The sequence below is a fragment of the Mus musculus genome, chromosome 4, assembly GCF_000001635.26.
Source record: "Mus musculus strain C57BL/6J chromosome 4, GRCm38.p6 C57BL/6J".
NCBI classification, from domain to species: Eukaryota; Metazoa; Chordata; class Mammalia; order Rodentia; family Muridae; genus Mus; species Mus musculus.
In genome coordinates, this window is record NC_000070.6 from 12,140,001 (window position 1) to 12,151,205 (window position 11,205).

General features: G+C 39.9%; 1 protein-coding gene across 6 annotated transcripts in view; it reads left to right on the plus strand.

Annotated features, from left to right (window-relative positions):
- The window catches only part of Rbm12b1 (RNA binding motif protein 12 B1), a 9,966-nt gene extending 1,044 nt beyond the window's left edge, over nt 1-8,922 (plus strand). The window contains exons 1-4 of one of the 6 annotated variants that reach the window (XM_006538271.4): nt 121-446; nt 541-605; nt 3,410-3,459; nt 4,002-8,922. In XM_006538271.4, the coding sequence (XP_006538334.1) occupies nt 4,030-6,540 (2,511 nt within the window). In that variant the 5' untranslated portion in view covers nt 121-446; nt 541-605; nt 3,410-3,459; nt 4,002-4,029 and the 3' untranslated portion in view covers nt 6,541-8,922. Of the gene's footprint in view, nt 1-116; nt 606-3,409; nt 3,460-4,001 lie in introns of those variants that run through there. The other 5 variants (XM_006538272.4, XM_006538273.4, XM_006538274.2 and 2 more) reach the window with 5 other exon arrangements.
- The last annotated feature ends 2,283 nt before the right edge of the window (nt 8,923-11,205 follow it).

The window sequence follows — 11,205 nt, forward strand, 5'->3', positions numbered from 1 at the left end:
TTACCCTGAAAAGAAAAAAGAAACCTGTTTGATTTGTGTATCTTTGCTTTTGCCTTCCGCGGATTAGAATTTTTCAGGGGTGGGTCCGGGCTTACAGAATGGATAGGACACGGAATGATTATGCACAAAAGCTTTATATTACCTAAGGAAAAGCCTTCCTCCAGTCCCCTAACCACTGCAAGCAGCTCTATGCATCTCTGCACAAGTGAGTCCAGAGCGCCCCTGTTGTGGGTTGGATCTGAACTGCGCATGAGCAGAGAGACGGTGCATCGGTTTGTCTGGACCGGAGGGGAGTGTGGTCTCCATTTTCTTCCGGCCGTGTTGGGCCTGGTAGGCCGTGCGGAGACTGCGGCGTCGAGGAGCGTCCCTTCTCCGTTTGTGTGGTGTGTGGTCACTGCCCGGTGCGAAGCACTTCTCAGGATGCCGGGCATGGGGCAAGGGAGGGGGTGAGAGCCGGAAGCACGGGCGTGCTGGGCGGGGGGCGAGCGCGGCTGGTGCGGTTAGGGCGGCGCTCGCTGACCCCCGACTTCCTCCTGTCAGCCTCCGTGTGGCGGCGAGTGAGCTTCCTGGGATCTTGACAGCGAAAATCTCGGAGCAGCGCCTAGGTATTTCTTTTCTTTGCCATGTCCACGTTGGTAGCGGCGCGGGAAAGGCCGGTTTTCTCGGGCTGGAGGTGCGCAGAGCGGCGCGGTGAGGTTGGGAGCCAGTCCCCTCGGGCGAGCTGGGGTGGTGCGTTTGCCCTCAGGACCGCGGAGCGCAAAGGAACGCGGGTTGGGCGGTCCTGGTTAATCTGAAAGCCGTCGGGCACCGAGTCTGGGGGCAGTATCGGATCCGACCTAGGATGTTGGCCTGGCGCTAAAAGAAGGAAACTCTGATCGTTGGCTCCGAGCGTGGACTAAGTCGAATCGCAGTCTCCGGAGGATTTCCCCATCGATGATGATGGATAACGGGGGAAGCGTGTGTCCTGTGGAATCGTCTTCACTTAACGGTTCCTGACCCGGAACTATGGCCTTATGTGGTCATGACGCCTTTTTATTTTAAACATCTACGTCATAAAAGGCAGATCTTATCAGAGGATATTTGTGGACTGAGGTAGATTTTCTGCAAGGAAAATTCTTATTTAGGATTTTAATGGTTCTTGATACTGGGTAGTAAGAACGTTGGAGGCACATAGTAAAACTTGTCTCTCTTGCCAGGTCTGGAAAATGGCTATGTTCGTTAAAATCAGCTCTTAAGTCCAGCCTACTGATGTCCTCTGCATCATGATTAAAAGATGCACACATAAGATCATTTATTTAAGGTGATCTAAATGGAAGGATGGCTTGGTAAAATTAGCAACGTTGATTAACTTATGTTTATCATTAAATGAAATTTCAAGGATCCCCTCCCTTTTCGTAGCAGTTCAATAGAGGCCTGACAGCAGTGGCATCACTAAACAGCAGGGTTATTGTGTTGTTCGATATTTGTGCAATGGCATCCAAAACTAGGACAGGATAATTTGTGCTTTGACTTTGGAGCAGGCTGATGTGTCAGTAGACTTTCTGGAGATTGTAAGGAAATAGTGTATACTTTGAGTCTCTGAGATGTTCTCTTAGACGGTCCTGATTGTGGGCGAATGATACCTTACCCTGCTATGGCAAGGACATGAAAGTTTAAACATTAGCTTTTATTTGGCAAATTAGAACAAACTTATGGTCCGTTGGATTGGAATTGAATAGCCTCGTGCCTGTGAAACTGCTTAATGAAGAAGATTTTAGTTAAGACAAACAGAAAAGGTGATTATTAAGTCAGGATGTGTTGTGAGAGGCAACTTTAAATTGGTATGTGCTTTTTCCTTGACTGTCTCAGAATTTATGTATTTGTAGCCGAATTCTTATCCTCGGGGTATATCGCTCTTTTTGGATTTGAAAAAGTTTAAAGACAGACAAGTTGAATCAGCCAAGTCAGTTTCCCTAGGAGTCTTAGAATTTGGATGTGGACAGGTTTCAAGGAGCCGTTTTTAGTTTTCTTTGAAGGTTGTGAATATTGACTTGTTGAAATCAAACTTACAGGTTTCTTTTTGTTTGTTTGGATCTAGTGTTTGTATGCTTTATATTTTGTATTGCAAAGATTTTAATAACAAAGCTCAATAATTTCCATATGTAGTGTGCTACATACAATGTAGTTCCATTATTTTACTGATTAACTTTTGGTTTAAGCATTTAATCTGTAGACACTCCCCACCTGTTTGTTAAAGACAGCTTTTCAAACCTGAAGATATATTTTATTTGCAAACTAATAGTAGTTATAATGATTAATTTTTCAACTTTAAAAAGTTACTTGGTAAATATTGTTTGGTTGCCTGTGAAAGTGCTACTAGTAAGTTTTCCTAACAATATGAAGCTGAGTAGTTTTTTTCTTTAAATAATAGATATTGGCAATCCCAATATTCCAAACTAATAAGTCTTATATATTTACTTTTCTATATTATTATTAAGGCTTTCATAATGTAAGTGTGCAGGATAGTTTTTAAAGTATCTGTTGCAGAGTTAAACTCAAAGTTGGTACAGTGTGTGTTTTTGTGTATGCCTGAGATAAATTTTAGTAGCCTACTGACTCTTGTAAGTGTATGAAATGAGTGACATTGAATATTTTAAGTTTTTCTTTAGGGAAGGTATAGTATTTTCCTTAATTACATCATAATGACATTTATTTCTGTATTGGTAGTATGCAGAACTAAAATTTGGATCCATATGGTAGCCATTGGTTTGGATTTATTGTATAATATTGATAGTTTTGGAACTTTGGTAGTTTTCTTACTATAGTATTTTGAATTGTTGCTTTGTTCAATTTAGTGTTATGTTTTGGAAGGGTGCAGAATGGCATGTGAGTTGGATATAAGTAGGAACTACATGTTTGGATCACCGTTAGGTAAAGTGATGTGAGGCTGTTAAAAATACTTGGTCTCAAAACTGATGTTTTACTCCTGAAATAGATTTTAAGTACATGTAAAACTTCAGTATATTAGCATGTGATAAGCTAGGACTTTATTAAATAATAGAATTCAATGGGCTTTGAAATATTTATATACTCATGTATAGACCACTACTCTCTCTTTTTTTTTTAGACCACTACTCTCAAACTATCTAATACTTTCTTCATATTCTTTTCAAGCAAGTTCCAACCAAGTAATATAACTTTGATCACACTTTTTTTTTCATTGTACCTCCCAATTGTCTGTTCTGGTGTTATAGTTCCTTTTGCCGAAGTGTAATCAGTTTCCCTTTAGGACAAAAAAGACTACTTATAATGGCTGTACTTGTGATACCTTATATTGTTTTACTTTAATAGGTAATTCTGAAATGGATATCAGGCATTGAGATTGATTGCAGAGTTCAAAGATTAATTATATTTCATTTTCTTTCCACAGTTAAGTTGCTTTTACAGAATAAACAGGTCTCCAAGAAATAAAAGGCAAAGGTAAGAGATCAGAGTGTAAGGCTTCCACAGAAGTGTGACGAAATCAGATAGATTAGTGGATCCTTGTACTCATTATTCTGTTGTTTACATGGTGACCAGTTGATAAAGTGTTAGGCAGCTGAATATCGGGAGCAGAAGTTGTATTCTGACCGTAGTTGGCTTTTCTGGATATGTAAACTCTATTGTGGTTAGTGAGAGGCAGACTGCATAGGAGTCAGTGCTTCTAAAGGGTCTGAAAGTACTTTTGTCTTGTTGTGAAGTAGCATTTGGCAGACTTACAAAGGAAGATTTGATATTTTGATGATCCTATTGAATAGGGTAGGTGATGTGAAAATATTTAAGGCAGTTGGTTTATTTGTATGTTTATATAGGAGAACATGCATTTGTTTTAAGAGTTAGATAACATCAGGTTTTCTGTGGATTAGTATTTTGTTTTCCATTTATGAATGCTGAAGAAGGCAGGAACCAGGTATTATTAAGCTAGTTTGTGCTAAGGCACTGCAAAATAAGACTTGCTATTATGTGTACCTTTTTGTCTGCAGGTCATTATTGCTGTGGCTTGAGCTCAGCATGGCTGTAGTCATCCGTTTACTGGGGCTTCCTTTTATTGCGGGTCCTGTGGATATCCGTCACTTCTTCAAGGGATTGACTATTCCTGATGGAGGAGTGCATATAATTGGAGGGAAAGTTGGGGAGGCTTTTATAATTTTTGCAACAGATGAAGATGCAAGACGTGCTATAAGTCGCTCAGGAGGGTTTATCAAGGATTCATCTGTAGAGCTTTTTCTTAGTAGCAAGGTAGAAATGCAGAAGACCATAGAAATGAAAAGAACTGCTCGAGTAGGAAGAGGGCGACCAGGATCCGGGGCATCAGGGGTTGGCAACGTGTATCATTTTAGTGATGCTCTGAAGGAAGAAGAAAGTTATTCTGGATATGGCTCTTCGGTTAATCGAGATGCTGGGTTTCATACAAATGGTACAGGACTTGACTTAAGGCCAAGAAAGACCAGGCCATTGAAGGCTGAGAATCCTTACTTATTTCTACGAGGTTTGCCTTACTTAGTAAATGAAGATGATGTCCGTGTCTTTTTCTCTGGTTTGTGTGTAGATGGAGTAATTCTCTTAAAACATCATGATGGCCGAAATAATGGTGATGCTATAGTAAAATTTGCTTCATGTGTTGATGCTTCAGGAGGTCTTAAATGCCATAGAAGTTTCATGGGTTCAAGATTTATAGAAGTCATGCAGGGTTCAGAACAACAGTGGATTGAATTTGGTGGTACTGCAACCGAGGGCGGTGACACTCCTCGTATGAGATCTGAAGAGCATTCTCCTTCAAGAAGGATTAATGGTAGACATTTTCGGAAACGGTCTCATTCAAAATCTCCTAGAGCACGTTCTCGCTCTCCTCTTGGATTTTATGTTCACTTAAAAAATCTGTCCTTAAATACTAACAAAAGAGATTTAAGGAATCTCTTTAGAGATACTGACCTGACTAATGACCAGATTAAGTTTGTGTATAAAGATGAAAGAAGAACACGCTATGCCTTTGTGATGTTCAAGAATCAAAAAGACTATAATACTGCCCTGGGTTTGCATAAGACTGTTTTACAATATCGTCCAGTCCTTATTGATCCAGTGTCTAGGAAGGAAATGGTGAGAATCATTGAATGCTATGAGAAGAAGAGACCAGAGTCTTTAGAGAAGGAAAGGCCAGGACGTGTTTCACAAAAGTACTCTCAAGAAGGCTTCTCTGGCTCTGGTCAGAAGCTGTGCATATATATAAGAAATTTACCATTTGATGTTACAAAGGGTGAAGTGCAGAAGTTCTTTGCAGACTTTTCTCTTGTTGAGGATGACATTTATCTGCTTTGTGATGACAAGGGAGTTGGTTTGGGAGAAGCACTGGTGAGATTTAAATCAGAAGAACAAGCCATGAAAGCTGAACGTTTGAACCGACAAAGATTCTTGGGGATAGAGGTGTTGTTAAGACTTATATCTGAGGAACAAATGCAGGAGTTTGGTGTAAAGTCTTCCTGGTTGTCTAATGAGAGGACACAAGCGTGTTCCAGGTCACACGATGGAGATGACTGTTCCTGTTTGTTTGACTTAAAAGATCCGTCATCCTGTTCATTTGGCCAGTCTGAAAGCCTTCGTTACCATCCAAAAGACTTAAGGAAAATGGGTCATTTCAAGCATCCCCAAGGGTATTTCCGGCAGTCTGACAGGCGCTCTCCTGAGGACTTCAGGCACTCCCCAGAAGACTATAGGCACCCCTGGGAGGAGCATACCAGCCACTCTAGGGAGGAAGACTGGAGACTGCCTCTGGAGGATTGGAAATGGTCACAGGAAGATGATTTTAGGCAGTGTCATGAGAAAGATCGTAGGCAGCTAAGAAGCCCTTGGGAAGAAGACTTCAGACGGCCATCTCAGGAGCACTTCAGGAGATCCTATCAGGAGCACATTAGACAGCCACCCGAAGAACATTTCAGGCGTTCCCGAGAGGAAGATTTCAGGCATGTGGCTGATGAAGACTTTAGGCAAGCTTCTGATGAGGACTTCCGGACCTCCCAAGAAGATTTGAGATATCCCACTGATGAGGACTTTAGGAGGGTGTCTGTGGAAGACCTCAGGGAAGTTCCAGAGAAGGACCTTCGACTTCCTAAAAATTTTAGATCTCCTGGAGAGGAGTTTTGGACCCCACCTGATTTCAGAGGTCAACATCCCTTTGGGAACTTTGATCATCTACAAGGTGGCAAATTTGATTTTGAAAAGTATAAATTTGGAAGTTTTCCTGATGCAAAAGTTACCTCTGATCTAAATTTAAATTGTGTTTCAGATAAAATAATTCCTGTTAAGATATCCAATCTTCCATTCAAAGCTAATGCTAGTGAAATTCTAGACTTTTTTCATGGTTATAAAGTCATACCTGATTCCGTTTCATTACAGTATAATGAGCAAGGATTACCTATAGGAGAAGCCATTGTTGCTATGACAAATTATAATGAAGCTCTAGCTGCAGTTAAAGATCTAAGTGGTAGACCAGTTGGTCCCCGCAAAGTTAAGCTTAGTTTGCTTTAGAGGGCCTTTCTAAGTAAACAGTTTTCTTCCACAGTGTTCATGCAGTGAAAGTAAAGTTTTTTATAGAGATGAAAAATTTTATTTTTAACTTGTGAATAGAAAAAATGTGTTATGTAAATCTCGTTTCTTTTTGCTTATAAATGGACATTCTTTTACCCCCTAATTAAAAATAAAAAATATTCTGTTCTTGACAGGTGGAAGAGAATTTCCTGTATTCATTGTGTTCATTCATTTATTTTTGTATTTTGTTTTTAACCATATAAGGAAATGAACACTGACTGATGTCTTAGTCAGGGCTTCCATACCTACACAAGCATCATGACAAGAAACAAGTTGGGGAGGAAAGGGTTTATTCAGCTTACACTTCATCTTGCTGTTCATCACCAAAGGAAGTCAGGACTGAAATTCAAGCAGGAACTGATGCAGAGGCCATGGAGGGATGTTCCTTACTGGCTTGCTTCTCCTGGCTTGCTCTGCTTGCTTTCTTATAGAACTCAAGACTACCAGCCCAGAGATGGTACTACCTACTTGGAGCCCTCCCCTCTTTATCACTAATTGAGAAAATGCCCCACAGCTGGATCTTATCGAGGTCCAGCTTAAGAAGTTGACATATAAAACCAGCCAGTACAATTGACCCCTTGTCAACTTGACACATAAACACATCACTATTAAGCCTTATCCCTTACTTTCTTACGAAGATCTAAATAACTTTAAAAACCCCATAGTCTTTACATATTAAAAGTTCACTCCCTTTAAAATATCATTAAAAATCTCAAGTCTTTTTACATTAAAAGTCTCTTAACTGTGGGCTCCACTAAAATACTTTTCTTCTTTCAAGAGGGAAAAATATCAGGGCAAGGTCACAGTCTAAAGCAAAATCAAACTCCACCGGTCCAATGTCTGGGATCCACTCACCATCTTCTAGACTCCTCCAAGGGCTTGGGTCACATCTCCAGCCCTGCCCATTATAGCACACAGCTTGTCTTCTAGGCTCCAGCTGCCTATACTCCACTGCTGCTGCTGTTCTTGTGGTCATCTGATGGTAGTGTCATCTCCAAAACATTGCTGTCTTCTACTGTATCTATGTTTCACCTAAGGCCTCTCATAGGCTTTCTTCATGGTGCCAAGCCTCAACTCCTTTGCATGACCCCTTCAGTCCTGGACTATCAATTGCAACTGAGTCTGCACCTTCACCAATGGCCTTCCACAGCCTCTCACAGTGCTGATCCTCAGCTGCTCTTCATGACCCCTTCATGACTTCAAAACCAGTACTAGTGACTGACTCTTACACATTACCAAGTCCAGTTGCAACACAAGGTACAACCTTTGTTATCTCTGGAACACACTGCTCTTTGTGCTCTTAGAAAACACTTCCCAGAAGATTTCACCTCAATGGTGCTGTTCTCTTTTTAGTTACTGCTAATTCCTTAGCTCCAGCTAACCAGCATCAATAGTCCCAGTAACACAAAGGTTCACTTTAGTGGTTCAAGTATCTTGTTAATCACAGCTGATTCTTCAGCCCCAGCTAATCAAAACCACAGAATCTTCACAATCAAAATAGCAACAGCCATGATAGGAGTCTTTACTCTTCTCTCTGGAATTTCACAAGCCAGGGCTCCATCTGTTATCAACATTATCTTCTAATCTCCTACACAACATCCCACAGAGCTCTTAACACCAAATGAATCTTCTAACCCAAAGTTCCAAAATCCTTCCACGGTCCTCCCCAAAACTTGATAAGGTGTCACAGGAATACCCCACTATGCTGGTACGATTTTGTCTTTGTCAGAGTTTCTATTCCTGCACAAACATCATGACCAAGAAGCAAGTTGGGAGGAAAGGGTTTATTCAACTTACACTTTCATGTTGCTGTTCACCACCAAAGGAAGTCAGGACTGGAACTCAAGCAGGTCAAGAAGCAGGAGCTGATGCAGATGCCATGGAGGGATGTTCCTTACTGGCTTGCTTCCCCTGACTTGCTCTGCTTGCTTGCTTATAGAACTCAAGACTACCAGCCTAGAGATGGTACCATGCACAAGGGGCCCTCCCCCCTCGATCACTAATTGAGAAAATGCCCCACAGCTGGATCTCATGGAGGTACTTCCCCAACTGAAGCTCTGTGATAACTCCAGCTTGTGTCAAGGTGACAACATAAAACCATTGAGTACAACTGATTAATCAGGTTTGGCACTTTTATTGCTACTTGCCTGAAAAAGTGTTTGTGGAGACATTGTGCCAATGTCTCCTATGAACTTTAACTAGTCCAAAAATGAACTTACTGTGAAATGAAATTTTCTCATGTGATGCCTCAGGAAAATCTCAAAATTTGTATTCACAACTTTGTAAAGTTTTATAAAAATAAAATTTCACTTGAAATACTTACTAACTTGTATTTGTGTAACAAGAGGAAAGACAGAAGAATTGCTCTGGGTAGTATGAGCCTCTCAGCAGCTATATTATAGTATGTCCTGAGCAGGACATCTAATCTGTACTAATGATGTACAGGTCTATGATTTCTTCAACACCATTTTATCTTAGCACTGGGCTCTAGGTGTTACCCTAAGTAGATTGCAAAGACTAACACAAAACGTTCAGAAGACAGTAAACTAATCTGTTTAGGGTAACGAGAACTCTCAGGCTAGGGAAGAATATGGGTTTTTCTAGGAAGAACTTAGTGGTGGTTCATTGTATTCAGTAGTTAACTCAGACTCACTAAATACAGATTTCTGAATGAATTTTGGCTTTTTTGATACTCATGTTTTTGTACTCAATTAGATTTTCCTTGTCCACAATAATAGAAATAGTTGACAGTGGATACTTATATTAGCCAATAAGCACTTTATGTGTATGATCTCAATGTTTATTATAACTGTATTTTATAAATGAGAAATGAAGTTTAGAAAGTCAAACAAGGTGCCTGAAGTCAGACTATGTTAGGGAACCAATTTCAATACCAGCACATCCCTGATTATACCCTGTCTATAAATATTTATTGTTGTGTCACTTTCTTAAATCACGATAAAAATATTTTTAGGAGTATCTATTTGCTTTTAAAGTTGCATTTAAAGAATAAAAGGTATGGTACTTAACTACGCCTTTAATCCCAGCACTTGGGAGGCAGAGGGAGGCAGATTTCTGAGTTCGAGGCCAGCCTGGTCTACAAAGTGAATTCCAGGACAGCAAGGGCTATACAGAGAAACCCTGTCTTGAAAAACAAAAAAAACAAAACAAGAATGATAAAAAGTATGGTAACTTAACTGTTGTTAGCTAAATTGAGGAGAAAGTGACTTAAAGAATTTATATTGGTTTCCAAGTCAAAATTCTTTCCTTTTTTTTTAAAGATTTATTTACTACATGTAAGTACACTGTAGTTGTCTTTAGACACAACAGATGATGGGGTGTGAGATCTCATTACGGGTGGTTGTGAGCCACCATGTTGTTGCTGGGACTTGAACTTAGGACCTTCGGAAGAGCAGTCAGTACTCTTATATTATCCAAGACATCTCACCAGCTTCTTTGTTTTAATTTTATGATTTTTATAGTTTATATAAAAGTTTTACACACGTTCTTTAACTAGACATTTCCCACACTGAGTAATTATGAACAAAGTTTATTTTTTAATTCGGTATATCATTTTGCTATTGTAAAAGTGTACAATACTTTCAGTATTCTGAAAGTATTCAGTCACTTAAATCTGAAGCCTGCATAAGTTTCTGTTTTTACTAATAAATATCCTACTTATAAAACCGTAAATAGTTTGAAAAAAAAAAAAAGACATAGTCTTCAAACTAGTAGGATTTAAAGGTAGAGTGAAAAATTTGGAATGCCTAAGCCAAGCACAATGAGACAACTAAGATAAAGCTTAATGTGAAAGATTATTGAACATGTAATTGCTTCTCAAACTGGCCTGGGGTGGAATGGTAGGGCAGACAGAGAACAGCTGGTAAACAGAAGCACTGTGTCTTGATATTTGTTCACTTAATCTTTTATATGAGTCAGTGATTTGCATGTGTGTATGTGAACCATGTGTCTGTGGAGCTAAGCAGAGTTCATGAGATTCCCTGAAACTGGAACTACAGACAGTTGTGAGCTCTACAACAGCAGTTTGTGCTCCCAGCTGCTGAACCATCTCTCCAGTTCTGTGCTTTGATTTGAAATAAGTACTGTGGCTGTCTTATTTTCTCAGTTATCAAGCTTACTATACATGTATTGGTGTATTTGTATGGAGGCTAGAATTCGAAGGTGGTATCTTGCTCACTTACTTTTTTGAGGCAAAACTCACTGAAACTGGAGTTCACCAATTTGCTGGATGGACTGGCCAGCAAATCTCCAGGATCTTCCTGTATTTGCTTCCTGGAAGCTTTCAGGTTCTTCTGGTCGTGCAGTAAACATTTTACTGACTGAGCCCTCCGTCAGCTCCAGACTTATTATTTTGTAAACTTCATTATAAACGTTGATTGTAGAAACTTGTCTCCTAAATAGAAGAATGGGAACTATTATTACACATCTCTCTCTCATATTGCCTTGTCTAACATGTAACATGTAGATTTAACTTCAATTGGCTATCATACATGGGAGGTAATATTTATACCCTGGAACTTAGTAAATGGAGCAAGTCACAGTATTCTCCTTGTTTATCAACTCATGGGAACGGAACACAGCACT